The sequence below is a fragment of the Pristiophorus japonicus genome, chromosome 3, assembly GCF_044704955.1.
Source record: "Pristiophorus japonicus isolate sPriJap1 chromosome 3, sPriJap1.hap1, whole genome shotgun sequence".
Taxonomy (NCBI): Eukaryota; Metazoa; Chordata; class Chondrichthyes; family Pristiophoridae; genus Pristiophorus; species Pristiophorus japonicus.
The window spans coordinates 41,330,259-41,347,854 of NC_091979.1; the positions used below are offsets into that span (position 1 = coordinate 41,330,259).

General features: G+C 43.7%; 1 protein-coding gene and 1 non-coding gene across 7 annotated transcripts in view; one reads left to right on the forward strand and one right to left on the reverse strand.

Annotated features, from left to right (window-relative positions):
* clasp1a (cytoplasmic linker associated protein 1a) overlaps nucleotides 1-17,596 on the reverse strand; it is a 426,315-nt gene that overhangs the window by 340,896 nt on the left and 67,823 nt on the right. For all 6 annotated transcript variants that reach the window (XM_070875296.1, XM_070875295.1, XM_070875293.1 and 3 more), the window contains exons 3-7: nucleotides 7,970-8,048; nucleotides 7,119-7,222; nucleotides 6,480-6,571; nucleotides 6,292-6,367; nucleotides 1,622-1,719 (exon numbers count right to left, since the gene is read on the reverse strand). In XM_070875296.1, the coding sequence (XP_070731397.1) occupies nucleotides 1,622-1,719; nucleotides 6,292-6,367; nucleotides 6,480-6,571; nucleotides 7,119-7,222; nucleotides 7,970-8,048 (449 nt within the window). The remainder of the gene's footprint in view (nucleotides 1-1,621; nucleotides 1,720-6,291; nucleotides 6,368-6,479; nucleotides 6,572-7,118; nucleotides 7,223-7,969; nucleotides 8,049-17,596) is intronic.
* On the forward strand, nucleotides 10,500-10,626 carry LOC139260665 (U4atac minor spliceosomal RNA). Its single transcript, XR_011592844.1, has one exon. It is a non-coding gene; the product is annotated as a U4atac minor spliceosomal RNA (small nuclear RNA).

Genomic DNA, 17,596 nt, shown 5'->3' on the forward strand with positions numbered 1-17,596 from the left:
TGCAGAAATGTTGTTGAGGGGGTGGGGGTGAAGAAAGACAAAAATAATCCACTGTTACTGTCCCACAACATATGGATGCGATGGTATTTTCCCAACACTAACTAAAACCAGGCTCATTACAAGTAAGTGGAACAAAGCTACAGCACTTTCCAAGTATATTATGGACAAACAATACTACACTGAACAGAAAGGCAATGAGAAACATTTCATATTCATAGGCAAGGGAACAGACATTAAATGATACGACATTGAAAAGTGTAGAAGAACAAAGAGATCTTTGAGTAGAGGTCCACAGATCCCTGAAGGTAGCAGGCCAGGTAGATAAGGTGGTTAAGAAGGCATTTGGAATACTTGCCTTTATTAGTCGAGGCATGGAATACAAGAGCAAGAACATTATGCTTGAACTGTATAAAACACTGGTTAGGCTGCAGCTCAAGTACTCACCACATTACAGGAAAGATGTGATTGCACTCGAAAGGGTACAGACGAGATTTACGAGGATGGTGTCTGGACTGGAGAATTTTAGCTATGAGGAAAGATTGGATAGGCTGGGTTTGTTTTCTTTGGAAAAAAGGAGTTTGAGGAGAGACCTGATTGAGGTGTATAATATTCTGAGGAGCCTAGCTAGAGTGGATAGGAAGGACCCGTTTCCCTTGGCAGACGGGTCAATAACCAGGGGACATAGATTTAAAGTAATTGGGAGAAGGTTTAGAGGAGATACGAGGGGAAATTTCTTCACCCAGAGGGTGGTGGGGGTCTGGAACTCACTGCCTGAAAGGGTGGTAGAGGCAGAAAGCCTCACCACATTTAAAAAATACTTGGATGTGCACTTGAAGTGCCATAACCTACAGGGCTAGGGACTAAGAGCTGGAAGATGGGATTAGGCTGGATAGCTCTTGGTCAGCCGGCACGGACACAATGAGCCAAAATGTCTTCCTTCCGTGCTGTAAATTTCTATGATTCTATGATATTAAAATGTTTTGGTACAAATCTCGAAGTACTTCTATACCACTAGCTGTGACAGAAATGCAAATTGCTGGTGCCAATGAATACTTCAAGGAATGCTGATTTTATATAAATTTAGACATTCAACCACCACAAATGTATTGAACTAATGAACTAGACAACTTGTGCCAAATTCAACAAACCAAAGTACAGCAGAGATAACAACAGGCAGAAATATAAAATTTAGCCACATGAAAAATATTTATTTTTAAAAGAAACATTTGCAATATCTCATGGAACTTCATCCACACTGCATTGCAGATTGCCAAGTACTGGCAGTTAACAAAGAAAGCTTCCACATTATTGAACATAGATCTAAACATATTTTGAGAGACTCAAGAACGTGATGATCACACGGCTACCTCGATCACTGGAAAGGTCAGATGTGCTGTTACAGACGCATTCTCTGATGGTTAAATATTTTAGATGGTTTACTGTATATAAAATAGTAGTTGGTTTTCTTCACAACAGGAATGGTACAAATATTATAATCTAACACTGATAAATGTTACTTATCAAAAGAACAAGTATCAGAATTATATAATTAATACGATTTTATTCGCAGAGCGTGTGTGAAAAAGGCACTTGGGTCTAATAGTTGACATCACTTGCTTACCTGGATTGTGGTAGCCCCTTTTTATGAAGATCTGCTCGGACTCGCTCTCCTACGTGTTTGTATATTTCTACTAAACTATTTATTGCTGCATCTCGGACCTGATGAGTTAAAAACAATTAAAGTACAATTAGGAGAGTAAGATTCTATGCTTTTTCTCTAGAAAGAGAGAGGGAGGGAGGGATATATTCTGTGCGATTCGTTATAACCAAGATTTCCATTGGTTTAATTGGGTAGCAATTCTGGGGTCATGTACTTTGGCATTTGGTACAATTGTTGCTCTTAAGGTTAAAATTACAAAAGTCAAAAGTCCAACTGCTCTGGAAATCAGATTTTATTGAATTTCAAACTGAACTTCTTCAAATATATTTAACTTAATCAATGCACGCATTATTAGAATTACCAGCCTCAATTACACTATATTCAGATGTTTGACAGTGCTAAAATGATTGAACATGTTCAACATTTTCTGCAATAGTTAAATGGATCAATTCTATGAAGGCTAGATAAAATATTATTCGTATAATAGATGGACAGCGATGAATTTCCATGTAATGGTTTGAATATAGTAGATTTTTTAGGAAATAAACTAAAAAAAAGCACAATTAACTTGAGCATTAAACTGTACTTACTACTACTGTTAAGTGAACAATTCAGCTTTTTTTAAAAAAAATAATAGTTGCATTACTATCATCATCATCATCATCACAGGCAGTCCCTCGGAATCGAGGAAGACTTGCTTCCACTCCTGAAGTGAGTTCTTTGGTGGCTGAACAGTCCAATACGAGAACCACAGACTCTGTCACAGGTGGGACATATAGTCGTTGACGGAAGGAGTGGGTGGGACTGGTTTGCCACACGCTCTTTCCGCTGTCTGCGCTTGATTTCTGCATGCTCTTGGCGACGAGATTCGAGGAGCTGAGCGCCCTCTGGGTGCACTTCCTCCACTTAGGGCAGTCTTGGGCCAGGGACTCCCAGGTGTTAGTGGGGATGTCGCACTTTATCAGGGAGGCTTTGAGGGTGTCCTTATTGCGTTTCTGCTGCCCACCTTTGGCTCGTTTGCTGTGAAGGAGTTCCGAGTAGAGCACTTGCTTTGGGGGTCTCATGTCTGGCATGCGGACTATGTGGCCTGCCCAGCGGAGCCGATTGAGTGTGGTCAGTGCTTCAATGCTGGGGATGTTGGCCTGAATGAGGATGCTGATGTTGGTGCACTGGTCCTCCCAGGGGATTTGTAGGATCATGCGGAGACATCGTTGGTGATATTTCTCCAGCGATTTGGTGTCTACTGTACATGGTCCATGTCTCTGAGCCATACAGGAGGGCAGGTATTACTACAGCCCTGTAGACCATGAGCTTGGTGGCAGTTTTGAGGGCCTGGTCACAAACACTCTTTTCCTCAGGCGGCTGAAGGCTGCACTGGCAGCGGTATTGGATTCTCGTCGTCAATGCCTGCCTTTGTTGATAGGAGGCTTCCAAGATATGGGAAGTGGTCCACGGTGTCCAGGGCCGCGCCGTGCAGCGTGGTGAGGACAGGCTGGTGGAGGACCTTTGTCTTACGGATGATTAGTGCAAGGCCCATGCTTTCGTACGCCTCAGCAAATACGTCGACTATGTCCTGGAGTGCAGCCTCTGTACGTGCTCAGATGCAGGCGTCGTCCGCGTACTGTAGCTCGATGACAGAGGTTGGGGTGGTCTTGGATCTGGCCAGGAGATGGCGTAGGTTGTCATGATGGCTCATTAAGATGGCCGCCAGGGTGGTAGGTCCCTAGGGAGCTCCCCCGCTTCAAACAACTCCCACCAGATCTCGGCAACTTTTCACCCCCCAACCTCCCCTACCCTGCTGCTGTTTAAAACTCCCCATACCAAATAGACCCTAATAGGGGGTCCAAGCATGTAAACCCAAACCCTTACCCTAGTCCCAACCCTGCAAGTCCCACTAGTTCGGGCCATTCGGGCCTACCACAGGCTTCCTACCATTACTAGCACATTACAAACCTCAACTTAAACCATGGGTATCAAGGTTATGCAGCACACAACAAAAGTTAGCCTATCAAATTTAAATGTTTTGCTTATCTAGGATTTTCCCCCCCCCCCCCCAATTGAAATAGTTTTCCAATCAGGGAAATAGAAATGTATTAATTGAGAAGTAGATTTAGCAAAAAGGTCCTGAGACACAATAACCAAAGCAAGATCCAATTAAAGAGCATTGTATATGTGTAATTATTCTATCATCCTACAGGTGGCACTGTGCTACACCTGCAGTATCTCCAGTATCCAACAGATGGCACTACCAAAACAAGCAGTTTCAAAGTCAAGGGATAGGCCCATTAACAAAATCAGCACAGAACAAAGCTAAAATGACTCAGTTTGTGAAGAATCTCAATACTGAATTTCTACTGTCTCTGTCCAATAACATGCTCACGAAGTTTAAAAAAAGATAAATGTTCAGCAGCAATACAAGGTCAAAAATTCACAAATCATGGAGCACAGGAACCTGGATATCTGACCACATAATGCACCAACACGCCCTCCTGTATGGATCAGAGGCATGGATGATGTAGAAGGCACCTCAAGTCGTTGGAGATATATCACCAACGATGTCCCCGCAAGATCCTGCAAATCCCCTGGGAGGACAGGCGCACCAACATCAGTGTTCTCGCTCAGGCTAACATCCCCAGTATTGAAGCATTGACCACACTCGATCAGCTTCTCTGGGCAGGCCACATCGTTCACATGCCAGACACGAGACTCCCCAATCAAATGCTCTATGCGGAGCTCCTTCATGGCAAACGAGCCAAAGGTGGGCAGCTGAAACCTTACAAGGAAACCCTCAAAGCCTCTCTGGTAAATTGCGACACCACCACTGACACCTGGGAGACTCTGACTGAAGACCGCCCGAGGTGGAGAAAGTGCATCCGGAGGGCGTTGAGCTCTTCGGGTCTCAACGCCGAGAGCGTGAAGAGGTCAAGCGCAGGCAGCGGAAGGACCACGCGGCAAACTAGTCCCACCCACTCCTTCCCCCGACGAATGTCTGTCCCACCTGTAACAGGGTCTGTGGCTCTCGTATTGGACTGTTCAACCACCAAAGAATGCACTTTAGGGGCCCAAGTTTCGGCCCCAGTTGCTCCTGATTTTTTGGAGCAACGGGTGTAGAACAGAGTATCTTAGAAATTCAAATTCTCGGCATTTAGTTTGCTCCAGTTCTGGTCAGTTAGAACAGTTTCACTTTGGAACAGAATTTTTTTTCCAAAAGGGGGTGTGTCCGGCCACTTAGGCCTGTTTTCAAAGTTTCGGCAGTGAAAACTTACTCCAAACTAACTTAGAATGGAGTAAGTGAAGATTTTTGTACGTTGGAAAAAACCTTGTCTACACTTTAGAAAATCAGGCGTAGGTTACAAATCAGGCATAGGGAATGGGGGGGGGGGGGGGGGGTTTAAAGGGAAGTTTACAAACATTAAACACTTCAGTTTTACAAATAAAGAGCCATCAATAATAAATTATAAATACATCAATAATTCAACCAATAAATCAAAAAAATTAATTAAAAAAATCAATAAAACAAAACATTTTCTACTTACCGACTGCAGCACCGGGAGTCCTCCAACAGTGTGTCTGTCAGTGTCTCTATCTGTCTGTGTGTCTCTCACTCTCTGTCTGTCAGTGTCTGTGTTTCTGACAGCGAGGGGAGGGGGAGAAGTGGGGGGGGGGGAGGGAGAAGGAAGGAGAGCGGAGAGAGGGAAGGAGAGAGGAGAGAGGGGGAGAGAGGAGAGAGGGGGGAGGGAGGAGAGGAGAGAGGGGGGGGGGAAGGAGAGGGGGGGAGGGAAGGGGGGGAAGGAGAGGGGGGGAGGGAAGGAGGGAAGTAGAGAGGGGGGGGGGGGAAAGAGAGGGGGGGGTGGGGAAGAGGAGGGAGGGAGAAGGAGGCTGAACGGCCGGGCCCAAGACCTCGGGCTAGATTTACAGGTAGGTGGCGTCGGGTCTCGGGGGGGGGGGGGGGGGGGTCGCGGAGGTCCGCGGGTGGGGTGGGGGGCGGAGCGGGAGTCGGGTCGGGTCGATCGGAAGCAGGAGCTGGGCGTGGGAGGCAGCCTTATTCACGCAGCCCCAGCGAGGCCATTCAGCCAGGGCTAGGGGCTGCGCGCTTCGGGCCCCTCCCACAGTTTTGGGCGCCTGGAGCTACTGCACATGCAGAGGTCCCGGCACTGTTTTCGGCACAGGGACCTGGCTCCGCCCCCTACAACTCGTGCTGCGCTGCGCCCGGCTGCAGAAGACCTGCAGGGAGCCGGAAAATCTGGAAGTTTTTTTTAGGCGCACTTTCTGGCGCGAAAAACGGGCGTCCAGGTCCGGGCTGTGCCGTTTTAGGCACGTCCCGAAACTTGGGCCCTAGGAGTAGAAGCACGTCGATAGTGATGGTGATGATCTAACATCTAAAATCAAGTAACTAACATATTTTTTAATTATTCGGCATCGACTGAAATGTAATTCAGGCCACGAATGCCCATGTTATGCTAATCTGCCTGACCCAATATCCAACATCTCAAAAATATAAAATATCAATTGATTCTTGACAGCTACGGTTTGTAATTCCCTGATTTGTAACCACGCAGAGACTTAAATCAGACACAAATGAGACAAAGATAGAGGACCATTATGTTTTTTTTAAAAAGTTGACTACTTACCTGACTGTTTGGATCTCCTAATAAATTACAGATGTGGGGTACAATTTTGCTTAGAGTTAAACTGTGAGCTCCATAACTGGAAAAAGAAAAAACACACAAGAGCGTTACATTTTGTACCACTGGTCTCCATTAAAATGTAAAACAAGAAAACTATAGGAAAAGTTCCACAAACTTTTATTTTTACATACCTATTTAATGTGCTAATAAGGCAAAGGCAAATCCCTTCTCTGGTTCGAAAATTCTTGTGTTTAAATCCTCCCAGCATTCGTTCCCAGACATACTGCAGGAAATGGATATCAATTTTCCATCATCATAAAAACTATTCTCTCATTGTCTTAAAACATCTGTACATTCAATGTGTTAATTTGCTAAGATAAACAATTTTGGATGTTATAAAATTAACTTTTTCTACTCAAAGATTAATATCTACTTTAAAAATTGAAACACTTCTTTTTTTAAAATGGGCTATAATCATCCAAGAGTGAATAAATATGCTAAAGGGAGCTGGTTAGACACTATGTTTAGAACACTTGCAGAAGCCCAAAAATGGTTATATCCATTTTAAGCACAGTAATTTACCCATCACAGCCAATAGGATGGATTCTTCAATGCAATTCTGCCTGAAGAAAACTATGCCATACAAATAATAGTTTATCCAATTAAAATCATTTCATTCCCTTAATTTTAATTAACAAATGCATCAAATAGGAAATAGGTCCAATATTGGCAGGTCCCGTTAGCCAACGCCGGAGAATATATTTTTTTAAACCATCATAAATATGGTAGCAATGCAGGGAAAACATAAATCAGATTTCCTGTTCATGTACCTGTGGAGTAGCGGACAGCTCCATGATCTTTAGCAGGAGGCTCTGATCTTGTTCTCGCACTTGATCCTTAGCATCCCCTAGTCGGTCTATTAGACTGGGTAAGACTGCAGAAAATTGCAAACAAATAATACATCGTTTTTCAGAATTGAAACAATTAAAACACATTACACACACACACACACACACACACACACACACACGTGTATATATATATATACACATCAAACAGGCCAACTGGAGGGGTTTATTTTAATGTTGAAGTTACAGGCAGGTGTTTCTGCCTCTGATTCAGTGTGAAACAACTGATCAGTTCTACACACTATAAAACTATTTCCATTGTTTGCTGAAAATTTCATTGCAGTATGGTGATATGGTTTATCAAAGTGCACTCGTACTAAGAAACACGTACAAATCATACACACGGCAAAGAAAGACTTTCATTTATATCGCCTTTCACAATCTCAAGACGTCCTAAAGCATAACGATTGGATAACGATTGGACATGAATTTAAAAAAAAAAAAAAAAAAAAAATTTTACAGCCAATTAAGTACTTTTAAAATGTAGGGAAACGCAGTAGTCAATTTGCACATAGCAAGGTTCCAGAAACATTAATGAGATAATGTCCATATAATCTGTTTATCAGTGATGTTGGATGAGGGATAATTATTAGCCAGAGCACCAGGGAGAATACCTTCTTTAAATAGTGCCATAGGATTTCAAGTACACCTGAAAAGACAGATTTATTCGAAAGACACTACAAAACAAAATAATCTTGATAAACAGATAGCACTCAAAAGTTTCTTTCCCCAATTCACAAAGAACTGAAATTAACCAAAAATAAGTGACATACCTGTACCAATGTGTGTTTTAAAGTGATCCTGAAGACGTGAAATGAGGGTTGATAAAATTTCCATACCAAACAAAGCAACCTGTAAAAGCAAATTCTGAAATTAGTGTACGAGCAAAGTTTCTAAACATTGAATTGTAAGCAGCACAAATGGAAGGATATCAACATTTAATGACTTTAATAAGGAACATCAAAGGGTGCTTCAAAATAGGAGCACTGAAAACAGGAAGGAAGAGATTAGGAGGGGAGACGACCACAATCCTACAAGTATCCAAGTGTGAATTCACTTACAATGGAGGGGCGAGGGGAATAGGAAAACTAGCATGACAACATAAAGTTATGGACTGACCAGAAAAAGTCATTACAAGACCATCAAGTTTTTTTATTATAAAAGAACCAACAAACATGCCACACTGGACTGGAATGGTGGCCCCAAACTGCGAAACAGGTTGGTGTTAGCAACTCACACAGCAAATTCAAATATATCCTTCATTAGTGTTTTTTTTTCTCCCCCAATTTATATAGCGCCTTTCACGACCACTGGGATGTCCCAATGTGCTTTACAGCTAACTTTTTGAGATGTAGTCATTGTAGGAAGTGCAGCAGCCAATTTGCGCACTGCAATCTCCCAAACAGCAATGTGATAATGACCAGATAATTTGTTTTAGTAATGTTGATTGAGGGATGAATATTAGCCAGGACACTGGGGATAACGCGCCCGCTCTTCTTCGAATAGTGGCGTGGGATCTTTTGTGTCCACGCGAGGGGGCAGACGGGTCCTCGGATTAACATCTCATCCGAAAGACGGCAACATCCGAAGGCACAGTGCTCCCTCAGTCCTGCACTGGAGTGTCAGCCTAGATTTTTTTGTGCTCAAGTCTCTGGATTGGGATTTGAACCCACCAGCTTCTGGCTCCAATCCCAAAAAGTTAGTTTGCAGGTGCAGCAGGTAATTAGGAAGGCGAATGGAATGTTGGCCTTCATTGCGAGAGGGATGGAATACAAAAGCAGGGAGATCCTGCTGCAACTGTATAGGGTATTGATGAGGCCGCACCTGGAGTACTGCGTGCAGTTTTGGTCACCTTACTTAAGGAAGGATATACTAGCTCTGGAGTGGGTACAGAGACAATTCACTAGGCTGATTCCAGAGATGAGGGGGTTACCTTATGATGATAGATTGAGCAGACTGGGTCGTTACTCGTTGGAGTCCAGAAGGATGAGGGGTGATCTTATAGAAACATTTAAAATAATGAAAGGGATAGACAATATAGAGGCAGAGAGGTTGTTTCCACTGGTCGGGGAGACTAGAACTAGGGGGCACAGCCTCAAAATACGGGGGAGTCAATTTAAAACCGAGTTGAGAAAGAATTTCTTCTCCCAGAGGGTTGTGAATCTGTGGAATTCTCTGCCCAAGGAAGCAGTTGAGGCTAGCTCATTGAATGTATTCAAGTCACAGATAGATAGATTTTTAACCAATAAGGGAATTAAGGGTTACGGGGAGCGGGCGGGTAAGTGGAGCTGAGTCTACGGCCAGATCAGCCATGATCTTGTTGAATGGCGGAGCAGGCTCGAGGGGCTAGATGGCCTACTCCTGTTCCTAATTCTTATGTTCCAAGGCAAAACACTGGCTGGCCCAGGGAGGAACACAAGAGAATGTGAAAGACGAGAAACCTCATATAACCCTAAGTCAAAGCTCATCCGTCTGGTACCCGACTCCCCATCAACATAGCCAGGCACATTATTCCGAACATTATTCTTTCAGATAAGCTCATTCAAATAGTTCTAAATTCATCTTTCACCGGTTCAAATTTTATATCCTTTGGCCCTGCTTTACAGGCGAACTTGGCAATACAATTATATTGCAAGTTTAAGTTATCCAACTGCCTACTGCTTGGACTGTAGAGCTATCATTTTCATAAAAAATCTTACAGCTCGTCTCTGCGCCGAGAGATTCAGACACAATCCAGAGGGGGGGGAGGGGGGGGGGGGGTAAACGAGTTGGGCAAGGAAGAGAGGCAAAATAAAGAGAGTTTAAGGATTACTGGAGAGGGAAACAGGGGAACTACTATGGAAGGTGAAAATGTTTTGAACGGTTTTTCCCCAATGGTCTGATTGATCCATGGCATATTGTTAGGATGGGTCAAAATAAGATTAATCTGCTATCTATGGGACATCACAGGCCAACCAGAAATACCAGAGTTTCATTACAATTGTACATATTCAAAACAATGACAAGATGTTTAATATTTAGATGCTTTGCACTGCAATAATTACTAACCTCAGAAATATATTGCAATTCCTATGCATCAGCAGCCGGTGGCAGTGCAAAGCATTATGGGTAATTAAAATTACTACTTTAACCATCACGAAAGTATCTTTACTGAAATTTATTCATCATTAAACTGACTACATTGCAAATACCAAATATGGTTACTAATCCAAAGACAGTCCAAAAAAAAAATAGAAAAATGCTCACCCTAAGTTATAAGTGTAACTGTTTAGCCTACCCTCCCTATACAGGCTATATCCTGCAACTATCCTTATCTTGGGGTTGCGTGGCTGTTCAATGAACGTTTGGTGAGAACAGCACTGCTAACACCATTACAACACTTTCGCATCACCTGGGCGTATGTCTAGTATATGGTGCAATTTTTGGAAACCTTTGTTTATTGAAAATTAATTTTAGACAAATGAAGAATTGATTGTAGTTATGTGTATCCAATTTAATGAGATCATGTCTGATGTAATTCTATACTTCTTAATTTCAATGGACTGTCTTTCAAAATTGACTCACCAATAACCTGCTCTGTTTAGGTTCCACCAGGACCACTCAGCTCCAGACGTCCAAACATGAACAAAACAGCTGAATTCCAGAGCTGAGGGGACAGTCGCTGTCCTTGACATCAAGGCAGCATTTGATCGAGTGTGGCATCAATCAGCCTTTATTAGCAGAGGCATAGATCATCATCATTGGCAGTCCCTCGGAATCGAGGAAGACTTACTTCCACTCTTGTATTGGACTCAGCCACAAGTGGGACAGACAGTTATTGAGGGTAAGGGAGGATGGACAGGCTTGCCGCACGTTCCTTCCGCTGCCTGCGCTCGTTTTCTGCATGTAATTGGCGACGAGACTCAAGGCGCTTAGCGCCCTCCCGGATGCACCTCTCCACTTAGGGCGGTCTTTGGCCAGGGACTCCCAGGTGTCGGTGGGGATGCTGCACTTTATCAGGGAGGCTTTGAGGGTATCCTTGTAACGTTTCCACTGCCCACCTTTGACTCGTTTGCCGTGAACGAGCTCCATATAAAGCAATTGCTTAGGGAGTCTCGTGTCTGGCAGGCAAATTATGTGGCCTGCCCAGCGAAGCTGATAGAGGGTGGTCAATGCTGGGGATGTTAGCCTGGGCAAGGACACTGATGTCGGTGCGCCTGTCCTCCCAGAGGATTTGCAGGATCTTGCGGAGACATTGTTGGTGATATATCTCCAACGACTCGGTGTCTTCTGTACATCGTCCATGCCTCTGATCCATACAGGAGCCCTGTCGACCACGAGCTTGGTGGTAGATTTGAGGGTCTGGTCTTCGAACACTCTTTTCCTCAGGCGGCACTGGCACACTGGAGGCGATGTTGAATCTCTGCATCAATGTCTGCCTTTGTTGATAAAAGGCTCACGAGGTATGGGAGGCATAGCTCGTTTGCCATGAAGGAGTTCCAGGTAGAGCACTTGCTTTGGGAGGCATAGAATACAAGAGAAGGGGGGTTCTGCTTGAACTGTATTAAAACACTGGTTAGGCCACAGCTGGAGTACTGCGTGCAGTTCTGGTCACCACATTACAGGAAGGACGTGATTGCACTGGAGAGGGTACAGAGGAGATTTATAAAGATGTTGCCGGGAGGAGAATCTAAGCTACGAGGACAGATTAGATAGGTTGCATGTCAACCGACCAAGGGACGGGCCAGAATATCCGCCAAGCTGCCAGACTGGTGGCACAAAAGTTTGAAGGCCTTGGCCAAAACATAAGCCGAAAGGACGAAGCTGCAAATCGGATGGCGGCCAACCAAGCGGCAAACCGGGGGTTCGAAATACCATTCGAGTGACTACTCGGAAAGTGGAAAGCCAATCGACCGGTCCTTCTTTGTCAAGAAAATCCTGCTTTAAATCGTGCAGCATTAAAATTGCGGACGTCTTCCCGGAGAGAGGTTACTTTGATGTAACCTTCAGAAACATCACCCATTGCCTAAAATTCCTGAAGATATTGAAGGAGATGGCTGAACCACTGTTCACCCTTCCATCGCAGAGGAAGCGCACTATCATAGTCCATATGTACAACCCCCACATCCCAGTCATTGATGTGCTGACATTCCTCGCCAGGTATGTCGATGGGGCAGGCAACAGCGTGGACATAAACGACTGGTATGGGATTTGCAAGCGTCACATCCAGGTCACTTTAAAAGCAGACACCAGCGGAACCATCCTGCATCCCCTCTCCAGCTTCGCCATCGGAGGAAGTCGGGGCTATGTGGTGTACGCCGGACAACCCAATGTGTGTCGGACCTGCGGGAAAGCAGGCCACGTGGCGGCAAGCTGCAAAGCAGTCATCTGCCGCAACTGCAAGGAGGAAGGACACCAGAGAAAGGACTGCAACCTTTGTGGTCAGGCTGGACATCTGTACAAGGCCTGCCCTAAGCGCAATTTCAGCTATGCGCAGGCGGCAAAGAATATTACGACAGGTGAGGAGGAAGCTGAGGAGCGCAACACCCCAGAGGAGACCCACAGCCCCCATCAAGACACCATGCGAACAAACCACTGCCCCAGTCGACACTGACAGAGGAGGAAGGGAAATCTGCTATGGCAAGCTGCCTGACACCAACACCGGGGAGCAGCGAAGTGCCCAGCACATCCCAGCTCCGGACTTCCGGGAGCAGCGAAGTGCCCAATGTACCCCAGCTTCAGAATTCCAGGAGCGACGAAGCGACCGATGCACCCCAGCTCCAGAACATTGTGAGCAACGACACCACAGGGGATGAACCGAAGGAATGCAGTGGCGGCAGGTCAGAGTGCAAAGGTAAGAGTTTGATAAGTGGGAGAGTTCGGGCAAGTGGGAGTGGGAGGTGTTGCTTTGTCTTGTTTTCCCCACCAGTGCTGGCTCCCTGACCTGGGAGGAAAAGAAAACAAAGTGTGACGTCACAGCAAGAGGTTCGGGGACGTCGGAGCGGCCTATAAAAAGGCCAGCTGGTGCAGCTGCAGCAGCAGCAGGGAGAGAAGGCAAAAAAGTAGAAAGAAATCGAAAGGTGACATCACAGCCAAGGGGGTAAGTGATTGGTGAGTAGTTTTTTTTTTCTTTTTCAAATAACCTTTAGCATTATGGTTGCAAAATTAAGTTAATCTAGGGGTTAAGTAATGGCAGGAGAGCTCAGTCACGTGTTATAGAAACATAGAAAATAGGTGCAGGAGTAGGCCAATCGGCCCTTCGAGCCTGCACCGCCATTCAATGAGTTCATGGCTGAACAATCAACTTCAGTACCCCATTCCTGCTCTCTCGCCATACCCCTTGTTCCCCCTAGTAGTAAGGACTACATTTAACTCCTTTTTGAATATATTTAGTGCATTGGCCTCAACAACTTTCTATGGTAGAGAATTCCACAGGTTCACCATTCTCTGGGTGAAGAAGTTTCTTCTCATCTCGGTCCTAAATGGCTTACCCCTTATCCTTAGACTGTGACCCCTGGTTCTGCACTTCCAACATTGGGAACATTCTTCCTGCATCTAACCTGTCTAAATCTGTCAGAATTTTAAACGTTTCTATGAGATCCCCTCTTATTCTTCCTAACTCCAGTGAATACAAGCCCAGTTGATCCAGTCTTTCTTGATATGTCAGTCCCGCCATCCCGGGAATCAGTCTGGTGAACCTTCACTGCACTCCCTCAATAGCAAGAATGTCCTTCCTCAAGTTAGGAGACCAGAACTGTACACAATACTCCAAGTGTGACCTCACCAATGCCCTGTACAACTGTAGTAACACCTCCCTGCCCCTGTACTCAAATCCCCTCACTATGAAGGCAAACATGCCATTTGCCTTCTTAACCGCCTGCTGTACCTGCATGCCAACCTTCAACCTTTGATGTACCATGACACCCAGGTCTCGTTGCACCTCTCCTTATCCTAATCTGTCACCATTCAGATAATAGTCTATCTCTCTGTTTTTACAACCAAAGTGGATAACCTCACATTTATCCACATTATACTTCATCTGCCATGCATTTGCCCACTTACCTAACCTATCCAAGTCACTCTGCAGCCTCATAGCATCCTCCTCGCAGCTCACACTGCCACCCAACTTAGTGTCATCCGGAAATTTAGAGATACTACATTTAATCCCCTCGTCTAAATCATTAATGTACAATGTAAACAGCTGGGGCCCCAGCACAGAACCTTGCGGTACCCCACTAGTCACTGCCTGCCATTCTGAAAAGTACCCATTTACTCCTACTCTTTTTCTATCAATCTTTTTCTAGCCAAAACTTCCAATAGTGAACTTTGAAAAGCTTGATTGCTCCGGTGTCCATAAGCACATGCTTAAAAGTGTTTTTTTTTAAGATACACAACAAGTTACACAGTTAGTTAGGCCAAAAATGTCACTATGAATATCACGAGGGCAGTTACTATAATTATTAACATGCCTCTACCCTGGGTTCTAAATTTTGCATCCAGAGAATGAATGTACTCCTCATAAATCATAGGAGTCATCCAAGACTGCCGACAAATAGTAAATGATGCCTCCAGGGAAAGTATCGAAGAGTTTTGAAACATCTTGGCTGCACACTTTTACCGAATAACAGATGAACCTTCTCAGATCTATCCATAATCAGTGCAGACAAGAGTCACTGGCTCCTTGCTGTTTCCTCACCAATGCACTTCCTGTTGCAAAAGGTACAAGATTCTATGGCAGAAGCTTCAGCGAGGTTCAACACATCACAATGCTGGCATTTTTGAAGTAATCAGGCAAAATTGATAAAAAGCCATTTGGTTGTCATTTCAGGTCACGTCCTCAGCTTCTCTAACTATTTTTTGTAAGTTCGGAATGAACATTTTTTTTTTCAATCTCTTAACCCATCCCAAATTGAGTTTGGAGATCAGCAAACCCAGATTCTTCAGCAATTTTGATGGCTTTTTCCAATAAAGTTTATTCTGCAGTTCCAAGGCGATTATTGCATGCCACCTTGAACCATTCAGGAAGTTATTCTCCAACTGCATCTATTTTAAAAATGTCGTGTCATTTTTGAAGTCACCCCTTCTTACCAGTTTGAGGGGAAAATCCTGCTGTTCTTTGTTCATTTTGCTGATGGTTGCCCAAGTGACATCAAATTCTTTTGCTATCACTGTGACTTTGACCGTGTCTAGATCAGTGCTAATTTCATTCTTCTGGCTCAAATTGCAAATCTATATGCTTTATTTGTCATTTGATTCCAATTGTACAAAAATAACAGCTGCTGTGGGTGCTCAAATACTACTATAAAAGCCTCTCCTAACAGAGAAAAAAGTGAATGCGAAATAAAGAGCAAGCAAAAAAGAGCAAGTGGAGGAAGGGAGATGTTTAATCCCCTGTTTAGCATATAATGACAGGATTATGTTCAAGGATGTAAGTTTAAATTATTTTAACTGGGTAAATGGGAAAAACATTTCAAAAACTCAAATCAGTAGTGTCTGGTGACACTGTGTAAATTTGAATATGCTATTTACCATCTACAAGGCTACTCTGTTATACTTACTTCCAAACAGAATTACAGCTTATTTTCTTTCTTGAGCCTTAGCCAAGGCTTGACAACGCTCCAAGCAGACCACAGCCATTTCAGTTATTCTGTCAGAGGAACTATCCAACCAGTTGCGACGATAGAGTGAATCTACCTCATTATTTATTTTTTGTATGCTCCATCAATTTTATCCAACAGCTGGTTGTTGGCACAGAGTTGCACTGAAAGCATTACCAGTTCACCACAGTCTTCCCACCAAAGATTAACTACCACAGATGCAAACTACTATATTTTTCCAGTATTTGAAACTTATTAAATGCAACACAAGAGAATTGATTATTAATTTAAATAGCTGTAATATGCGTAATTTTTTTTGACAAAGGGTAGGTTGGCCTAGGATATGATCAACAGTTATGGTGATGAGCAAAACACACGCATACTTAAGTACAAAGTGCAGCAATTCGAGTACAACTATAGTGCAAATCCCAGCAGGCTCCAGGATAAGTAAATCAAGTCAGTCCAGTTTTCCATTTCAGAACACTCTGCTGAAGCCTATGTTGTGAATAGTCTGTAGTCAGATTCAAAGTCTGTAATTTTCTTTAAATATCTGATCTTGTCTGATTACTGCTCTGGTCAGACAATGAGTACTTAAGTACATACTGCACAAAATGCATGAACTACTAATAAAATCCTAATAGAAGGAAATAGTTATTGACTTTCATTTTTGTTCACCCAGAATCAGTACACTAAACCCACTTGGGTACAAATCCAATTTACCAAACAAGAACTGCATAGAACAAAAGGGACCTCTGATCCTTTCCCCAGACCAGCTGTCTGCCAACAAGGTCATAACCATCAGAGAAAAACCAAGCAGTTGCTTTGGTAGCTTATTTACATGGCAAGTTTTTTAAAAATTCGTTCATGGGATGTGGGCATCAGACACAAGGGCATTTATTGCCCATCCCTAATTTCCCTGGAAGAGGTAGTGGTGAGCCGCCATTTTGAACTGCTGCAGTCCATGTGCTGAAGATACTCCACAGTGCTGTGAGGGAGGGAGTTCCAGGATTTTGACCCAACAACGATGAAGGAATGGTGATATATTTCCAAGTCAAGGTGGCGCGTGACTTGGAGGGGAACTTGAAGGTGGTGATGTTACTGTGCGCCTGCTGCTCTTGCCCTTCTAGTTATAGGAAGGACTGGACTGTGTGCAAACAAATGTGCAGATGGTTAAATGCAAAACTATATATTAAAAGACAACCGTAAAAGCAACTTTCTTACAATACACAAACTATTAAAGTGCAATAATGCTACAAGGGGCCATACTGCCTCTGTAGAAAATAGCAATTCTACCTGGATCCCAATTACTCGAACAGGGATTTGCTACTGCTCATTCTCCAACAAGAGGAAGAAAGAGAATACTATTAGGAGGCAAGGTTAACTCATCATCCACAACATCAGAGAAAATGCCTCCTTGAATATTGTGGGATTGTCGTGTAATAATTTTACCGAGTCTGCCAGCACTGCTCAACAAATTTCACAGTACAACTCCGGAAAGAAAAATATCCTCTAACCACAGGCAAATGCAGTCATCGAGATAACTGAGACTAGCCAAAAATGCTCTAACTATCCATTTGTCCGGTAGACAGCTGGAAATGATACAGCAAATGTGCAGTGGATAGCTTTTATTTTATACACTGTGACTTCTAGTTATGCAGTTTTCTACCACTTCAAGCTTTATTAATTAAAGACTACACACAAAAATAGATTACTAATTAAAAAAAGAGCAGGAATCATATCAAACCCAGAATATGCTCACGGGCTTGTCAAAAGGACAGGCAAAATTTCATACACATTTGGTACGAAGTACAAAATGTGCCAAGA